The 19,240-nt window shown below is 54.4% G+C and overlaps 1 protein-coding gene across 1 annotated transcript in view; it reads right to left on the bottom strand.

Moving 5' to 3' along the window:
- Positions 1–19,240, bottom strand: part of CDH22 (cadherin 22) — a 67,606-nt gene that overhangs the window by 9,807 nt on the left and 38,559 nt on the right. Inside the window, 3 exon segments of the mRNA XM_055303459.1 lie at positions 429–546; positions 663–784; positions 11,618–11,754. Of these exon segments, the coding sequence (XP_055159434.1) occupies positions 429–546; positions 663–784; positions 11,618–11,754 (377 nt within the window).

Below are 19,240 nucleotides of genomic sequence, written 5' to 3'. Positions count from 1 at the left end.
GAGGGGCAAGAAAACCACCTCCCAGGGCGGCTGTGAGGACGCAAAGGGAAACATGAGTGGGATACAGCACTTTTTAAATTGAAGGGTGGGAGTGTGTGCACGTGGCTTATTTCAATCTTCAGTTAGACCAGGGGCTCTTTCCATCCAGGACTCTGGCCCACCCACTCCTCATCTGTTCTTTCTCTGTATCTTTCCATTCTCTTCTCTTGGGGCGACCCCTCCCCACTCTGCCAACCCGCCCCCGGCCTGTTCTTCAGAGTTTGGCCAGTGGGCTAGGGAGCAACTTTAGCTTGATTTTCTGTTTGATCTTGAGCCCAACGCTGACCCTCTGGGGGTGCCTGGTCTCTCCACCTGTAATGTGGGAAGGGGAAGGGAGGCGAGGCCCTCCCTCCGTGCCTCCTAGGTTTGGTGGTTCAGAGAAAACTCACCTTGGATGTCAAGCAGGGAGAAGTGAGGGTTGCTGGGAGCTTCAGGCACCAGGCGGAAATAGAAACGGTGCCCACCCTGAGGCTCGTCTCTGTCCACGACGCTGATGGTCTGGATAAGCTAAAGGGTGAGGACAGAGCAGGGAGCTGATGTGAGGCCGAGCCCACTCTAAACCCAGGTAGAGGGTGTCCTGGCCAGTCCTGGCAACAATCCCAGTCCCCAGCTCCTTCATGTACCTGTCCTGGCTTGGCGTCCTCACACACAGCTGCCTCGTAGGGGGTGGCCAGCTCTGGGGGATTGTCGTTCACATCCAGGATTCGGATCCTGAGGGATGCCCGGGAGAGCTGGGCATGATTGTCTGCAGTGAGAGCACAGGAGCAGGGTGAGAGGTATCAAGTGTGAGATCGAGACAACCCCCCATCTGCCAGGAGGACAAGATGAGGCAGTGGGGTCACACTGAGAGATCTGTGGATTGATCCAGCAGGTAATAGGATCAGGACTGAGGACATTGGTCATGAATAGGTCACCACCACCACTGCTGTCACCATCACCACCATTAGCTCATTACTGTCATCATCACTGCTAGTGTCACTATCACCATCACCATCACAACCTCCACCACTATAATCCGCAGTGCCACCGAACACCATCATCACCACCATCCCTACCACTGCTACTTTCACCATCACTGTCACCAGTACTCTAACCACTACCCTCATTAACATTAACCTTGCACCTCTACCAACATAATTACCAGTACCGCCATCACCAACTTTACCACTCTCACTGTCACCAACCTGTTAGCTTCACCATTAGACCATTACCATCATGAACATCACCATCAGATTGAGTGCATCACCACCACCTTATCCAAGGCACCATCACCTCATCTCTATGATCACAAACACCAAGGCCATAACTATCAGCGCCCTTACCACCACCATCATCACCATCCATGCGATCACTATCTCCACCACCATCACCATTACCAGCCCCACCCTTTCTACAGTTACCCCCATCAAAAACATAAACCATCACATTGGCACCCCTACTCCCACCTCTAGCGACACTGTCATCACCACTGCCATCAACCAGCATCTCATCTTCAACATCCCATCACCACCGTGTGCACAGAACGCACCTGGAGCATCCCCACAACCATCATTTCAGGTATCCATGTGGAAATCCTGTGCTTTGGTTCAATTTATATCCACACATTGCAGAAGAGAAACAAAGCATGAGAAACTTGAAAGAACTAGTCAGCTGGCAACTGGGTCTCTAGCCCCGCTGGCAGGGGCCTCTTTAGGGCTCAGCCTGGGAGCTTCCAAGCAGCCAGGAACCCTATGAGTTCTGGGGGGAGTGGGGCTGGTCGGCCGCCTCTTTCTCTGAACTCAGGCCACTGCGGGCTGACTGCAGCTGCTCCTGTGTTGATAAAGAGAAATGGGATGGGGAGGCAGGTGCAGCCACCTCCGGGGGTCAGGGAAAGAGGGGGGCGAGTCCTTAATTAACACAGACCTCGACCCCTCTCTGGAGCTCCCCTTAGCCGGGGGCACCTTATCTTCTCAGCTCACCCAGATCTGCTGCTTCAGTGATTAGAGGGGGCTTTTCTGAGGGCGGGAGATTGGAGTCGTGACTGGGAATGCCGGGCAAGCCGTTATTTTTAAGAGCGTGTTGCCGGAGAACTCAAACAGGCAGAAGGTGGGTGCATTTGGGAGGAGGGGGGTGGGGAGGGTGAGGCCCGCTGCCAGGACCAGGCACCTCTTTAATTGCTGAGCAGAGGGAGGGGCACAGGGGCCTGTGTGGCATGCAGAAGGGCGACCCCAGAGCAGGGCCAGCTCCTCCGAGGCTGAGACACTCTTGGGGGGCTGGGTCCACTCCTGGTGAGACCCCCACAGTTGAGCCATTCCTTTACGATCTGCTGGGCCTCTTCTGCCTCCTTTTTTTTTTTAATTTCTAGCTTTATTGAGATAGAATTGACAACATTGTGTAAATTTAGGATTCACAATGTGATGATTTTAGACACATATTGTGAAATGTTTTCCACAATAAGGTTACTTAACACATCCTTCACCTCACATAATTACCTTTTTGTTGTTGTCCTGCCTCCTCTTTCATTATTTTATTTCTTATTTTTAGAGGGAAGGAGCAGAGGGAGTGGGAGAGAGGATCTTAAGCAGGCTCCCCACCCAGTGCAGAATCTAACGTGGGGGTCGACTTCACAACCCGGAGATCATGACCGGAGCTGAAACCAAGAATCGGATGCTTAACTGACTGAGCTACCCAGGTGCCACCCTACCTCCTCTTTTAAAATGTCACAGGTCAGGGATCCCTGGGTGGCGCGGCGGTTTAGCGCCTGCCTTTGGCCCAGGGCGCGATCCTGGAGACCCGGGATCGAATCCCACGTCGGGCTCCCGGTACATGGAGCCTGCTTCTCCCTCTGCCTCTCTCTCTCTCTCTGTGTGTGACTATCATAAATAAATAAAAATTTAAAAAATTAAAAAAATTAAAAAAAATAAAATAAAATGTCACAGGTCACCTCTTGGGAAAGCCCTGAACCTTTTGGTGTAGCTGTGGATCCCAGGTCTCAGAGGTGGGGCAGCTGAGTGAGTAGTGAAGGGTGAGCCAAGTGCTCACTTGCAGAACTGATCCCAGGGACCCCTGAATTTACGGCTGGCCTAGAACCCCCAGAGCCTGTGTGCCCATGACATCACAGCAGCTCCAGCCTGGCTATATATTACAATCGCTGGGGAAGCCTTTTAAACACAATGATGCCCAAGCTGAGGTTTTTAAATGGCTGTAGGAATCTAATGTGTGGCAAGGGTTGTCAACCACTGCTCCAGGGGGACTAACAGGTGAGGGAGTCCAACCTGTTATCTTAGTTCTGGTGGACTTCCTCTAAACCCCTCCTGATCACACTTAGCAGCATTTGTGATCATTGCTAATAATTAATTCATAATTTTACCACCTGACATGTTTCTGGGAGTAAACAAAGAATCCATCAATTAATTAATCTTCACTTCTGTGCAGGACTTTTCAACAGATAACAAACTTTCTTATCTATGACCTCATTTGATCCTCAAAGCAACCCGTAAAGGAGGCCTTGTTAAACCCATTTCATAAATGAGAAAACCGAGGCCCAGAGAGGGCCAGGGCCTTGCCCAGAGCCACAGGCAAGTCAGCATAGAGCTAGGTTGGCTCCTGGTTCTCCTGCCTCTAAGGCCATTGCTTTGGTCTAGATCCAAGGCCAGTAGGCCCTTCTGCCCCCTGGATATCTGTCCATCCAGTACCGACTACTGCTCAGACCCAGGTCCAAGCTGACTCCCCCAACGCCCAGCAGCGGGTGCCCTCCCCCAGGGGGCTGGGTCCTTCATGGGTCCCAACCCCCCTCTTGGCATCTCAGTTCAGCTGACTGACATGCAAATTAGTTTAATTATTTCTTCTTCTAAAATAAATTATATTTTGCAGTAGCTGCAATATGTTGTGTCAGGCAAAATTGCATTCAATATTTTTAAACTAATTGATGCAGCCTTGAGGAAGGCTGATTGACAGCCCGGAGCTGAGCAGGCCTGCAGCCTTAACTGGTTCCTAGATGAAAATTAAGTGTGCTCCAGCCTGGTGCTCCCTCTCTGAGCTAACTCACTAGGAATCGGGGAAGGTGGCAGGTGAAGCCCTGGGGGCCTGTGGGGCTGAGGAGGCTGGGCCATTCAGTAGGTGCCTCAGGAAGAGACTGGGATGGGGGCAGGAGAACTGCTGTGCACTGTGGACAGGTCTCCTACCCTCTCTGAGCCTTGGAGAAGTCCCTGATGTATAACGGATGGGATCAGACTGAGCCGTTTGGAGCTGAGACTTCTGGGTTTTGCTGACAATTATGAATTGAGTACCTCCTTTATGCCAAGGACATTACAATGAACAAGATCAACATGGTCTCTCAGTCTAGTGGCAGGGACAGACAGTACTCCAGACTGATAAGAGCTAAGAGATAAAGGTTCAGGAGCGGGTGGGTGCAGGGATGTTTTCCCTGGAAAAAGTGCCCTTTAGGCTGAGATCCAACTAGGAAGTAAGCAGGTGAAGGGGATGGGAGGGAAAGTGTGCCCCAGGGAATGGGAACAGCATGTGCAGACACCCCGGAGGAGCACAGAAGGCTGTAGATAATGAGACTTTGGATCCCTTCCAAGGAAGACCCCAGCCCTCAGCAAGTACACACCTAGAATCTGAACCAAACTGGGTTTGGATGGCTGGGGGCTACTGGGAAGGGACAAGGACATGGGGCTGGCCTGGTGACTCTGTTAAGGGTCCTCCTAGGAATGTGCTCCTTCCCAGAAAGACAGCAGCAAACACACACAGAGCATGTGCTGTGGGCCAGGGTCTGCACTGCCCCTTTTCACCCTGTCAGCCATGGTGGGAGGTAGAGACGAGTGCTATTGACATTTTACTGAGGAGGAAACCGTTCAGAGAGGTAGGGAACTTGCCCAAGGTCTCGTTGGGGACGAACGATCAATCTGGGACTTGTGCCTGGCTCTGGTTCCAAAGGGGCAGTTTCTAATCATCAGATGGTACTGCCTTTCTTGCCATCTTTAGCTGTTGGAGTCCCACTTGCCCCATGTCCTAAACAAATGTCTCTGCTTCCTCTTGGAAGCTTTCCCTGATTGCCTTAGTTCTGGGCCATCAGAATATAAGCCCAAGTCCTACATGGCTGCAGGCTTCCAGTCCTCTCCCTGGCCTTGACCCTCACCCCTCTCTTCAGTTCTGCTCCGAGTTTTGCTCTGTTCTCTCCTTCAGATCTGTGCCCAGATGCCTTCTCAGAGAGACCTCCCCTGATGACTTCTTTAAATGTGCCCCCTGCCATCCCAGCCTTCCCTACTTTCTCTCCGTGACACTTCCTAACCCCCTATATTTGTACTTACTTGCTCATCACCTGTCTCCCCCACTAGAAAGAAAGCAGGATTTCTATTTTGTTTACTGCTCTGTGGTGGTACATAGTAGGTGCTGCTTAAAAGATGGTTGAATGAATGGATGTCATTGTCCATGGCATCCGTGACTATGCTGGGATACTGGGGAGGCTCCAGGAAGAGACCAAGACCTCCTGGGATGGACTGGTTGTGAGACTCGCACCCCCTCCAGGGCCCCTCCATCTGGGAAGGAGTCAAGCTGTGACCCTGTTCCTGCCTCTCTTTGGACTAAGGTTTTCTCATCAGTAAAACAAATGGAGAGAGAGAGAGAGAGAGAGAGAGAGAGAGAGAGAGAGAGAGAGAGAGAAGCCCAGGGAGAAGGAGGGGCAAGGGAGGTTTCAAGAGTGGGAGAAGTGGGGGAAGGAGAGAGGGACTGGCAGGGAATGGAGGGGGGAAGGAAGGAGGGTGCGGGGAGGGACAGAGCTTGGGGGAGCATCTAGAAGGCATCTTCTTCCCACTCACTTCAGTGGGGGGTTGGCAGCAGAGCCGGACCCCCTTCCCAAGCTCCCCCAGCCCCTCCCCCTCATGAGAGAATTAAATTGCATCCAAACACCAGGCTCTGATTAGAGCTGGCCAGCTGGGCAGGAAGATTTATCATCCCAATTACCCGCTGGCCAAGACAAGCAGGCAGGCCGGGGAGGGGGCTGGGTGAGCAAGTGGGGGTGCTCCAGGAGAGGGGTGTCAGGGCTGTTGAAAGTAGACTCCTTGCACCCACTGCCCTGTCCTCACTCACCTTTAGCAGGAGAAAGAGGTTTGAGCACCTCTCTCTCTCTCTCTCTCTCTCTCTCTCTCTCTCTCTCTCTCGACTTTATCTCTTGAGCTACCCAGTGGAGATCTACCCAGTGGAGATTGGAGGCTTTGACCTTGTTGGGGGGGGGCGGGGGATGTGTAGTTCTCCAAAAGGTAAGGGAGGACTTTGGGGTGAATCAGGGGCTCTAGAAAGGGGGTGGGGTGGGAGAAAATTTTCCTTCCTAGGGCTGAGCTGGTCCTGATGTTCTGGGCTGTCCTCTGGAGACTCCAGGGACATGACAAAACCTTTTATTCCGGTCAGCATCTGTTAGGTCCTCAGGTGGCAAAGGATTCCGGGAGTTACCAAGAGGAGCCCAGGCCTGATTTACACACCTCTGGTGATGGGGAGTTCAGTGCCTCTCGAAGCAGCCCCTTCCATGCAGGGCTGTGCCAAGCCTCTTCCCCAGACGATACCACACTCCACTTCCCTGGTGCTTTTTCCTGCCCACCCTTGCTCTGCCCTGACACCCCCAGCTCGTATCTAAGCCTGGGTCTTCCCAACAGCCTCCTATGTGTCCTCCTGCTCCAGGCCAGCACCCTCTGTTCACCATGAGCCCGAGTGAACATTGGGACCGCACATCTGACCAAGTCACTCTTCTGCTTAAAGACCTGTATTGGCTCCCCGTTGTCTCTGAGAGATGCCTGGCTCCTCAGAGGATATTCAAGGCCCTTCCTGTAGAAGCCCAGTGAGCTTCTGCATGCTCACCTCACCTCGCCTGCTCCAGCCGTCCCCCAGTCCCAGCCTCCAGCCACACTCAGTCTCCCTATTCTCAGAATGGCCAGTGGACTGCTGAGCTTCTGGGTCTTTCCGCTTAGAGCGTCCAAACCCCCTTTCCTCAGCCTTTGAGACCCAACTCAGATGTCTCCTCCTCTGGGAAAGATTTTTAGCTTTCTTCCCTCTGGTTGGGCAAGTCCCTCCCTGCTCCTCCTGCGTGCCCACTGTCCCCATCCACTCTGTGTTGTTATTGATTGTTGACATGTCTCTCCCCCGCCCACCCGTGAGCTCTGAGGTCAGTGGCCAATCCTTGTTCACCACCAGATCCCAGCACCCAGCCTGGGTTGGGTGGTGAGAGGCCCTCAGGAAACACTAACTGAGGGTAGATATGGGGGGGCGGGTTATCCTTGTGGCAACTGAGTACTCTCTCACCTCACTGCAAGCCCTCACCCCCATTCCTATTGTCCTCCTAAGGAGCACTGGACTGAGAGTCATAAGGCCCTACTGCTGGATGTGGCCAGGGTGCTTTCCTTCCTTGGGCTGTCTTCCCAGCTATGAAGTGGGAGTGGGGGTGAAGGTAAGGGCTGGAGTCCATCGTCTCTGACATTCATTCTCTCCTCGGATTCTTTCCCTGGCTATGAATAGCTCACACCGTGTGTCAGGAACCATGCTAGGCACTTCACATACACAGATTCTAACGTACATGCCATGTAGAAAGCGTTCAGTATGATGTCTGGCACATTGGAAGCCGCAGATAAATAGAAGCTGCTATTATTGTAAAGATATGGTAAAATTATTATCTTTTAAATTACGATCTTTACAGCCACCGAACACAGTGTCATTTTAGAGATGAGAAAAATAAGGCAATGAGAGGGGGAGTGACCTGACCAAGCTCACACAGCTGAGAACTGTGCAACTGGCACCAGTTCTCCCCCCCACCCCCATGTCGTCCTGCTTTCCTAACTGGGTGGGTCAGTAACTTTATCCATTCATTCAGTAAATATTTACACACGCCTACTAAGTGCCAGGCCCCATATGTATAGTGCAGGTGCAGATGAGCCCCCACCCTCATGGAAGGTACAGCTTCCTGGGGGAAAACAGATTAATTAAATACTCACACAAATGCATATATAAATCATAACGCACGCTCCATGGTATGCAGAAAAAACCGGGGTGCTGTAAGATGTATTTGGCCTGGGGTGACCCAGATGGCCAAGCTTCTCGCTAATCTGGTTAACTTTTTGCTGTTTCTGGCAACTAGAGAATGCCCCCTCCAGACCAGATTAGGGCCAGACGACCCTGGAGGAGGGGGCAGGATGCAGCCCCTGGCACCCCCAACCCAGCACTGGCCTTCCACTCTGTACCCCCAGCTCTTTGAGGACTGTCCCTTTACAACTGCCCTTTCCACCGAAGGATTCAGACACAAATTGTACTTTAAATTCAATATCGGTCATTAATATTTCATGATTACAAAACGTTAAAGATAATGTCAGTGGAAGGAGCGTCTGCATGGGCAGAATGGATGACTCAGAAGTTCGGGGAGAGGGGAGCCGGCATACTAAGTGGCTTCGGAGTCTTTGAGGTAATCCAGTATGACAGCGGCAGCTCCCGACTGAGTGCAGACTTCTCAAAGGTGCTCACCGAGCTCCGCCACTGTGTATAAATATTTCCCCTCTGATTCTTGTCACCTCGTGTTTGTTACGCCCGATGCAGGTGGGGCCACCATGACCCCACCAGCATCCTCTGTTTCTCCCGGAGCAGGTGGGGCCACCGTGACCCCACTGGCATCCTCTGTTTCTGAGGAAGCCAAAGGGATGCTTCAGCAGGAGGTCACGGGCAGGCAGACCCACTGGCATTACACTTGGAGCTCAGGTTGGCTGCTGGGAAGCAGAAGGTCTGGGGGTGGAACCCTAGCCCAGTGTGGATTTGCTCTGTGACCTTGGAACCATCGCTGTTCCTCCCTGAGCCTTTATTTCCTCGTTCTGTAAACTGGGGATCATAATTTTGCCCTTGTCTCACAGAGATGGCGGGAAGCTGGAGTGGGTGTATTATTTGTGACACTCCTGGAATGGTGCCTGGCACCAAAGAAACATGACTCGAGGGGCATCCAGGTGAGAGCCGGGCTTCGGAGTCAGACAGGCTGGGGCTGGGAATCTGGACAAATGACTTCACCTCTCACCCATACAATGGGGATGAGGCTAGAACCGGCACCTCTTAGGTGGGAAGGTACAACGAGCGAGCGCATCACTGTAAAATGCCTTGCGCAGAGTAGGTTCTTAAGTCAAGTGCACAGAGTCAAGATCAATAGATACCACTAATTGAGCACTTATTAAGTACTAGGCAAGTTCTTTCCATGCATGATCCTATTGAATCCTCCCACTAGGTCTGTGAAGTGGGAGCCATTCATTTTCTCATTGATTAATACCTGGTGAGGGTTGGGCAGGGATTGTTGATTGCAGCTCGGAGGGGGAGGGTCTCTAGCCCAGTGATCAGTCTCCTTTCAGAGCCTCCTCATCCCCAAGGTCGGTTGCTAGGCACCGGTGGGTGGGAGAGGGGCGGGGCTCAGATTGCTGAGAGTATCAGGAAAAGGGAGCTAGGTGGTAATGCCCAGGAAGGAACCAGGCCGACTTGCTCCAAATCCCAGCTCCACCACCGCACATCCTAGGGCAAGTTTCCTCTCTGAACCTCGATCTTCCCATCAGCAAAGTGGGCGCTGATCGGTTACTGATCATACTTCAATAAAAGTCCACACTAGGAGGCATCTAGCCCAGAATGCGTACGAGGTAAAGACTGTAAAATGTTTGTGGGAGAGTCCCCTCCACATTCATTCTTCTGTGAAATGGCAGCATTACAGGCTTTGTATGCCACTCTAGCTGCTTGCTGAAAAGAGACCCACTGGGCAGCAGCACAATGCTTAACTCAAGAGTGGGACGTCAGGCAGTGTGACAGGCTGTGGGGGGAGATGTATCTGTGGGCAGAGAGAGGCGGCGGCTCTGCCCAGCAGCCAGGCCAGTCCCCCTGGCTGCCCAGGGAGCAAGTTCAGGGAGGTAAGGAGGGGGAGCTCTCCTCCCCCCCAGTCCAGCCGCCACTTCCTCTCCAGCCACCTTTGTTACCTTCCTTTCATGCGGTGGAGGAGTGGATTCAAAGGCTCCAGAGCAGCAGGCACTGAGGTTTGAGCCAGCTTTGTATTTTCTTTTAAACTGAAGTTGAAAGAGACGAAGGGAACTTCAGCCTAGGGACTTCCTTGGCCCACGGGCCGGTGGGGCCTGCAAAGTGGGAGGGCACCAGCAGGGGGAAGAGTAGGAAGGCTGGCAGGGGGCTCACAGAGCCAGGAGGGGCTTGGGGCCTGAAGTGCGGAGTGCAGGAGTGTGTGCAGGGGCAAGTTTGAAAGTCACCCACTGACCCACCCACCGGAGGCTCGGAGGCTCAGAGGCTCAGAGGCTCAGAGGGCTCAGAGGCTCAGAGGCTCTTCGAGTCTCTCTGTTGTCATGGCTGCTTACTGGCAGCTCTGTTGGCTCCTGGACCTTGAGAGCTGTTGGGGGGTGGTGCGGGGGTGGAGGGCTTGGAGACCAGGTCCAGGCAGTATTGCTCTGGTTTTGGAGGAGTCCTGGAACAGCCCTCTCCCCTCTTCTGGGGCTCTGTGAACCCCTGTGGTCTTAGTTCCTCACCTCCATGGCCTTACTTATCTGGACCCCATACATAGGCCGCCCCCCCTTTCTCTTGCAGCTCACATTGTGCCAGTGGCACCAAACTGCCTGTGGCACACGCACGTGCACACACACACACACACACACTCTTCCAGAAAGCCAGGTCAAGCTCCTTGAAGTAGTCCCGGACTCCTCTCCATCTCTTCTCTCCATGCCTGTCATTCCATCAGAAAGTCCCAGGGTGCCATTTTCAGCCCGTCTCCCAAAGCTGACCACATGTCACCTCCTCCATGGCTATTGCCCTGCACCAGGCCACTGTCTCATTTTCCTGCCACTGTCACACCTAACTTCCACTTGAGCCCCTGCTTCCCCCTTTACCCCCCAAATGGCCTATTCTCATGCAGCAGCCAGAGGTATCCTGTCAGGCAGTGTCCCTCCTCAGTTCAAATGGCGCCCCTGTCCTGTGATTCCAACCGTATTCACAGTAAAGTCCAAAGAACTTGCAATGGCTGATCGATCGCTCTGCCCCTTGCCAACCACGCTGGTTTCCTCGCTATTCCACCAATATGCTGGACAAACTACCACCTCAGGGCCTTTGCACTGGCTGTTCTCTCTGTTTAGAACACTCTTCCCTCACACATGGGCATGACTCCCTCACTTTCCTAAGGTCTCTGTTGAAACGTCTCCTTCTCAGAGAGGCCTCCTTCTAAGAGGAACAACACCCTTGTCTTTCCAAACCCCTTCTCCGGCTTTCTTCTTCCCTGGTTTATTATTACTAGCATTTCACATCATCTGACATGTGTACACCTGTTTGCTGACAGTCTAGCGCTCCTCCACAAAGACAGGAGCTTTTTTGTCTTGTTCATGGCCGCATCCTCAGCTGCTAAAAACAGGGCTTCGTATGCAGTGGGTGCTCAATAAATGCTGAGGGAAGAAAGCCAGCTTCTCAACCAGCTCTCGCCTTTTGGCTTGGGATCCTTCCCAGGTTCTTTGTTCCAACTCCCGGGCTTCTGCCTCCCGCAACCCGGCCACCTGTGCGGGCTTCTTCCTCTTCGCCCCGCCCCCCGGCCTTCGCCCCGCCCCCGGCTCACCCGCCTCCATGGCCAGCACCGTGATGTTGTGCCAGCCGGCCGTCTCGCGGTCCAGCCCCTTGCCCGTCACGATGGCGCCCGTGTCCGCATCGATATCAAAGATCTGGTCCAAATCCGAGTCGCGGTCGATGGCATACCTGAGGGAGGCAGGTTGGGGCTGATTGAAGGCGCCCTGGCGCCAGGTCGAGCCCAAGCCCAGGTCCACTACCTCCACCACCCCCACCCCGCTCCCCACCCGCGCCCCTAAAAGAGGGACCACCTGCCTGGGAGACGCCAGGAGCAGAGAACCCCCTTCCCGGAGAGGAGGGGTGGAAAGGGATCTGGGTTTGCATCTCTGCCGCACCGGTACCTGCTGTGCGACCCCGGGCCGCCCTCAACCTCTCTGAGCCTCGGTTTCCTCCGCTGGGTAATGGGGCTAGTCATTTGCACCCCTCGGTTGTGAGGGCTGGAAGTGGGCAAAGTCCCTGGCACGGAGCTAGCCGTCACTGTACATCCGATTCTTCTCTTTCCTAAGAGGCGACCCTAGCACGGGGCTTGGGAAGGGGGGGGTCGGCACGGGTGGGGGGACAGAGGTGCAAAGGATCGTTCGGAGAAGGGCGGGCAGGAATCATCCCGAGGAGGGCAGCCGGTCCCACCGCGCAGCCCCGAGAAAGAAGCAGGTGGAGTGCGGCGGCGGGGCGCGGGATTCGGGGCTGGGCCGGGTCCTGGAGGGCGAGGGGAACCGGAGGGGGAGGCAGGCGGGGGGCGCGCGGGCGCAGCCGGGCCGCGGGCGGAGCCAGCGCGGCCGAGGGCTCGGGGGACGGCCGCGGCCCCTCCCCGCCTGCGCAGCACGCGCGACCTAATCTGCGGCTTTTCAGTTGCCGCGTGAAAAAGCCCTTTGTTCCGCCTTCTTCCCGGGCCTTTGTGCGGCGGCTCCGGGCCTGAAAGGCCTGTGTCCAACACATGTCTCGGGCGGCGGCCCAGGGAGGCCCCGCCGGCTCCGGCCGCCGCTTCCCTGCGCTGATAACGCGGGCGGGGGCGCCGCCGGGCTGCGCGGCCCACAAAGGCCTCGAACAAGCAAGGGCGCGTTGTGCGGCGAGGACAAAGACGCTTGGCCGGGCGGGGCGCACCCTGAGCCATCCGGCCCCTCCCACACGGAGGAAGGGGACCCTCTCCGCAACTCCCAGAGGGGGAAACTGAGGCCCGCCCGGGGAGGCGAGGGCACCAGAAACGCCCCCTGCGGGAGGCTCAAAGCCCCGAAGCGACCCCCTAGTGGGGCTTAGCTGCATTACAACGTCCCTGGGGCCTCAGTTCCCCCATCTGTTGAATGGGAATGATGACACTCACTGGGGCTGCCCGGGGCCTTTGGGTAGTCAGCGCGCTGCTGCGTTTGAATCCTAGGCTACCGACTCTCCCTGTGTGACCTTGGACAAGTCACTGGAGCTCCCTGGCCTCTGCTTATCTGGAAAAGGGGGTGAGCTATACTCACCTCACACTGCTATGGGTTAGAGGAACTAATTCATAAGACTGGGCATAGGCACAGGTGACATCCCTTATTTTCATGGTTACTGGGGTCCAGGTGAAGGTGGTGAAGGCTGTGACAAACTATAAAGGGCCGTACTATGGTATAGTAGGCATTTACAGCCCGTCTCCCAAGACCCCATCAACTCTCCTTCCCATCCCTGAGCTGCCAAGCCCACATCCTCCTTGCCCCTGACCCTCCTGGGTCCTCCTGACCTGGGTGAAAGTATATGGGGGACTTCAAACCCAAGATGATATACTTCCTTCCGCTAGAACAGCACTTAATAGTTTATAGTCTGCTTTTCCCTTAGCCATCCCTCCATGCATTCCTTTATGCCTAGACATTAACTGAGTGCCTTCTCTGTGCTGCTCTGTGCTAGGTCCTGGGGACAAAAGGGCAAACGAAACAGATGAGGTCCCTGCCTGGCATCCTATGAAGCTGATGGGATCTCCCCAGTTTTGCAGATAAGAACACTGAGGCTCAGAGAGGAAACTTGCCAAGCTTTGACTGTCAAGTATGGTTGAGCAGGTTGTGTCCTGCACAAAGGAGTGGAATGGGGTTAAAGTCTAACCAGCGTTCCGCTTGCCAAGCCATGTGTCCTAGCAGAGGGAGTATCTTCTCAAAGAGGGATCTTTTTATTTATGCAAAGATGCCGTGTGGGTTAGTGATGACCCTGCTCAAAATTGCACAGGGACTGTCACAGAATTGGAATTTGTACCCAAATTTAGGACTCTCCACCCAGAGTTCTTTTTAGCTCACTGCACCACCCAACGCTGCAAAGCACGGAACCTCAGGTCCTGTTTGCCCCCAGGCTGGCCTTGTCAGATGTTTGGGTCCAGAGGAGGTAGAACCAGACTCTGAGCGTCAGCTCATCTGGAAGGAACCTCCTTCTGATTTTACTGATGGGAGAACAGAGTCCAGGAGAGAGCCAGGGCCTGACACCGCCCAGGGCTCCTGACCACTGGGGCCAGGACTGGGCAGGAGGCAGGGCTGCTGGGAGGATGCCTACCGCCTTCTCGCTTCTCCCACTTCTCCCATTCCTGCTTAGATCTCCCTCCTCTTTTCCCTCTTTCCCATTTTTCTCTTTTGTTCCCTCCTGGAGAGGAAGGGGGAGGGTAGGAGGGTAGAATCTAAGTGGAGGCAGCTGTTCCCAAGGCCATGGGGCGGGGGAGAGACCTGCCATTAACCGGCAAAAGACTTGGGGCTGCAGGTCAGTGTGGCTGGCTGAGCCCAGGTGGTTTTGTTCCAGCTCAGGAAGCCAGCCAGTGAGTGGGAGGGAGGGCTGGAGGGGCTCCGCATGAGGCAAGGAGCTCTGCCGCCTCGCAAATATGGGGGGGGGATGGGGGGGCTTATGAACCTCACGTGTAGGTACACGAGTTGTATGTCTGGTCTGTGTTGTGGGTGGAAAGTGTGTGTGTGTGTGTCCTGAATATATGAGCAGTGTGCATGTGTGTCTGTGTGTGTGTGTGATATGGCTTTGCTGTTGGAAAAGCTAAGGCTCAAGAGGCAGCTGCTTAGCCCTGGGTGTGGATCCAAGTCCACGATGCCCCTGACAAGTCACTTCAATCTTTGAACTTTAATTTGGAGCAAAATGGAGATGATAATCCTACCTTGCAAGTTGCTGGGAGGATTAAATGCCTAGCTGTGGGATAAGGTGCCTAGCTGAGCTCCTGGAAGATTACTCCATGAGAGAGAACGATTGTTATTCTAATTATTATTCAGAACCGTCTAGCAATGGGTACACAGGAGTCCCTCCAACTAGTGTGTGGTCCGTGTTCCCAGAGGGTGGGAGGGCCTATGTTCCTGACCGGGAGTATGGGGGGGTGGGGGAGGTATCGCCAGCAGGCTGAGAAGGGTGGGAGGCAGCTGTGGGTCTAGAAGAAGGTCCTGCTCCTCATTCAGTCAGCCGGGACCTGGACGGCAGAGAGCTGAACCAGAGCAGGTGTGGGAGGAGGAGTGGATTGAGAGAGCATGGGTAGGTGTCAGCTAGTGTGTTGTGCGTGTGTGCGTGCCTGTGCACCGTGCAAGGGAGGCCCTGGAATGGTGGCCAGGAGTGTGGAACTGGTGGCCATCTGCCTAGGTTTGAAACCTAGCTGTGTGACCTTGGGTAAATCACTTAATCTTGGTTCCTCCGTTTCCTCCTCCTCTTAAAAATGAAGATAAGAACAATACCTTATTGAGTGGCTGTGAGGGTCAGACAATAGCTACTGGTAAAACACTTCTAGCAGCACTGGGTACCTGCCACATGACCTATGGATTAGCTCTTAGGTTTGTGCCAGGCCTGCAGAAGGGCTTTAACATGCATGAGCTCCTCCAATCTTCCCAGGCACTGTTATCACCCCCATTTCATAGATGAGGAAACTAGGCTAAGAGAAGCCAGGTGCCTGCCTCGCCCTGGGTCACAAGGGCCAGTTAGTGGCAGAGGGCCATTCCCAGCCCACATCTGAGCAGGACCTCGTGTCTAAGGGCACCCTCCTAAGGGCCAGAAGGCACAGCTGCAGACACAAGCACACACTCCAAAAGCACAAAATGCTGCTGTGGCCAGGGTTAGGTGGGGGATGTGGGGAGGGTACTACTTCCTGGCCTGGGCGTGCATTACGTGGCATGGTTTTCCCCCACACAAATGTGTGCAAACAGCATGCACACAGGCATGATAAACATAAGAGGCAGCAGGTTCGTGTGTGTGCAGGCTTCCCAGGGTCCAGGTACATATGTGCGCGGCAGGCTGAATGATGCAGCCCCTACCAGAGCTACTAGACAGAGAATCTCTTCAGATGCAGAAGGGGCTCCCCTACCCACCCCCAGGGATTCCTCTCTGCTCACCTGGCCCTCTCCAGTCTGTGACTTTCTCCTGCACCTGCCCCTCCTCCCCCTTAAGACACACACTTAAAGCCCAAGCATGATACTTGGGAATTTGTATGTGGTTAGTGCTGATCGAAGAATGAAGGGCAGAAATGAGTGTCCAGGCCATAAAGGAAAATAGTACTGTCCACTTCCTGAGGGCCTATGATGTGCCAAACAAGCCTCTGCTCCAGCCCTGGGAGCACTGAACACAGAACCTAGTAGAACACAGTAGACATTTAATACCTATCTCTTGAATAAATGAATGCGGCGGGTACCATCACGATGCCCATTTTAGAGACAGGAAAACTGAGGCTTGCAGTGGGTCCAGTGATTTTTCCCATGGTTCTACAACTGAGCTGGGATTCTGACCCAGGTCTTTGATTCCAGAGCCCATGTCCTTTCTGCTGCGCCTCACTGTGGAGTGCTGGGAGGAAATGAGGTATTTGCTCCCTCTGGTCCAGTGTGGGCTTTTGCTGGTTTTGATGTTTGAAGAAGACTCACCAGGGTGTAGAGCTATGCAGGGCTGATCAAGAGCCTGACTATCTGCAAGGCTGCCTAATCCAGAGATGGGCCTGTCCTGAGCACTCTCCTCCCTCCCTGCAAAGCTTCCAAGGCTCCCCATTGCCTGAGTATAGAGTCTCACTTCTCCACCTGACATTCAAGGTCCTTCCCAGCCTGGCCCAAGTGCCACTCTGTCCTCATCTCTGCCCACCCTGACATGAGCTCATCCAGGGCACCATCCTGCTGCTCAACTAACCTCCGGGCTCCATGCCTCTGTTCCTGCTTCCCGGCCCCCAGCATCACTCCAGCCAGGAGTGTCCTCTCCCCTTTCCAACCTCACCTCTTCAGCCTTGCTCAGGGGCCACCTGGGGGAAGCCTGGGCTCATTCCCTTCCATGTACCCCTGCACTGAGCACTTGCCCCTCCATGGAGCTCCGTGGTCCCCAAGCCCCGGCCTCAGCCCAAGACCCCTCAGACTTAAACATGTCACTAGAAGCCTTCACATGGAGGCCTAGCCTTCCTGTGGGCCTATGTCTGACTCATCTCTGTGCCTTATGCACAGGGGAGGACACCTAGCCACAGAGAGTAAGAAGCAGGGATGAAATAACACGAGGCTGAACTCAAGAAGCAGACAATAATGGGTTAAAGCACTCCTCCCCTTTCAAGCTGAATAACACTGGGAGAGTCACTTCTCTCTGACCCTCAGTGTCTTCGATCTGTAAACTGGGTATGCAACAAGATGAGGCACTTTCCACTCTCCCCAGTGCAGGAACTCAGAAAAACTGCTCTGTATATCTGCATCTCTGTATTTCCCAGGTGCCTAGTGTGTTAGGCAAAATCTCCCAGGATACCACTTTATTTCTTCATCTCCGGGATCACACCAAGTTGCCCCATGCCTCAGGACCTTTGCATTTGCTGTTCCCTCTACCTGGAGTCCTCTTCCTCACATCTTTGCAGGTTGGGTCTCACTTTATCATTCTGGTCTCAGAATGATACTCCTTGACTACTCATTCCATAGTAGCCCCTGTGGCCCCATCCTCCTTATCCTATTGCTCTCTTTATCTCCCTCATAGCTCTTATCAACAATTATTTGTGTCAACAAATGTTTTACTGCTCGTTGACTTTTCCTCTCCCAGGAGGCCAACTCTCTGTGGGCAGGGGTGAGGTCTTATCACATTTCCCCCTGGACTCAATGGGTAGGCGGTGACTGAGTCCACAACTATAGAACTCGGGAGCCTGGATACAAACTAGGCTCCGGGCAGCACATGTGCCTGGTGAGGGGCCCTTCGGCCTCAGCGGGCCCCTCCCTGCCCCTCCCTGGCCTCTTTAAGGCTGTCCCTGGCAGAGAGGGTGCTCATCCCCAGCTCTGTCCTTGGCTGAGTCATCTCCCCATCCCGGGGCCTGGCTCTGGGCCTGGCACGAGGAGGAGTTGGGTAAATGTTTGTGGTGGTAAATTGGCCCTGTCTCAAGCTCCTCACTGCCTCCACATCTGAGGAGCCCCCGGGTAGGGGCCAGCCAAGAGAGATGAAAGGTGAGAAGCTGGTTTCAAAGTTGGCCCTTTCAATGCAGATAAAAGCCGAAGGGAAGGGAAGTCAACAGAGGGAGGAGGGAGAAGACTGAGATGGGCTGTGAAAGCGACATTGCAGGGGAGGGGAGGCGGGCAGATGGGGGAGCACTAGCCTGGAGGCAAGGATTCAGCTCCTACCTTTGGCTCTCCACTGCCAGAGAGAGCCCAGGGTCGCCTCCTCCCCTCTCTGGGGGCCTCCTCCCCTCTCTGGGCATTGGCTTCCTCACAGACAGGGTGATAATCCCAGAGTGAGCAGGGTTAATCCCAGAGTGAGCCCCCCAGGCTAGGGGGCTGCTCCCGGACTGTCCTGACAGCCTGAGCAGACGGGCAGCGGAGGAGCTCAGAGAGGGCAGGCAGGAAGGTTTAGGCTGTGAGGAGGGCAGAGGCAGCCCCAGGCCCTCCCGCCCTCCGGCCTGAGTCTGAGCAACTTGGCCTGCCCTTGAGGCCCGTTGGACTTCACTTTTGCTGCCTCATCTCCCTCAGTCCACTGTAGCCATCAGGGTCTGCTCGTCCCCAGGCACATCTACCTCTGCCTCCATATGTCTGCACAAGCTGTTCCTCTGCCTGGAATGTCCTTCACCTCGTATTTACACCTGACCATACCCAGGTACCAGCTCAATTCATTTCCTGCCTCCTCCAGGAAGTCTTTTAAGACCCTTGAGGGTAGCTCCCAGTCTGGGAGTCCGTAGGGAGTTAGGCAGGATGGCATCTCTCTGTTCTCACCCATGTAAGATTGCTCAGGCTGTGCACTGTACAACTCAGAGAACCAGCTACCTAGATGATGAGGGGAATGTTACCCACCTGGAACTGTAAAAAAGAGACCCTCAAATTAACTTCCCTTCTCCCTCTCTTCAATGCTCAGCACAGAGCCTGGCACACAGCTGGTTCCGGGATTACTTACTGATTATGTACAGGGGTTTCAGAGAGAAAGCAGGAGCTTAGGAATCTCCTTCCCATCCGTCCAACAATGGCCATGCCCCCCTCCCTGACCTCCTCTGGATCATTTCTGCTACAACCCTTCTTCCCTTCTCTTCTACCTGACCTTATTCCAACTTGGGCCACAGTCTGGGACCTCCCACCCCCCTACAGTCCCCAAACCCCTCCAGGGACAGGGACAGAACTGCAGCATCCCCTCCCCTCTGCCTCCCTCCCTGCCCACCTTTCTCTCTCTCCACGTCTGTTTCTCTTTCTTTCCCTTTCTGGCTCTCCCA

The sequence above is a fragment of the Nyctereutes procyonoides genome, unplaced genomic scaffold (assembly GCF_905146905.1).
Source record: "Nyctereutes procyonoides isolate TBG_1078 unplaced genomic scaffold, NYPRO_anot_genome, whole genome shotgun sequence".
Taxonomy (NCBI): Eukaryota; Metazoa; Chordata; class Mammalia; order Carnivora; family Canidae; genus Nyctereutes; species Nyctereutes procyonoides.
This window is presented reverse-complemented; position numbering and strand designations above follow the sequence as displayed.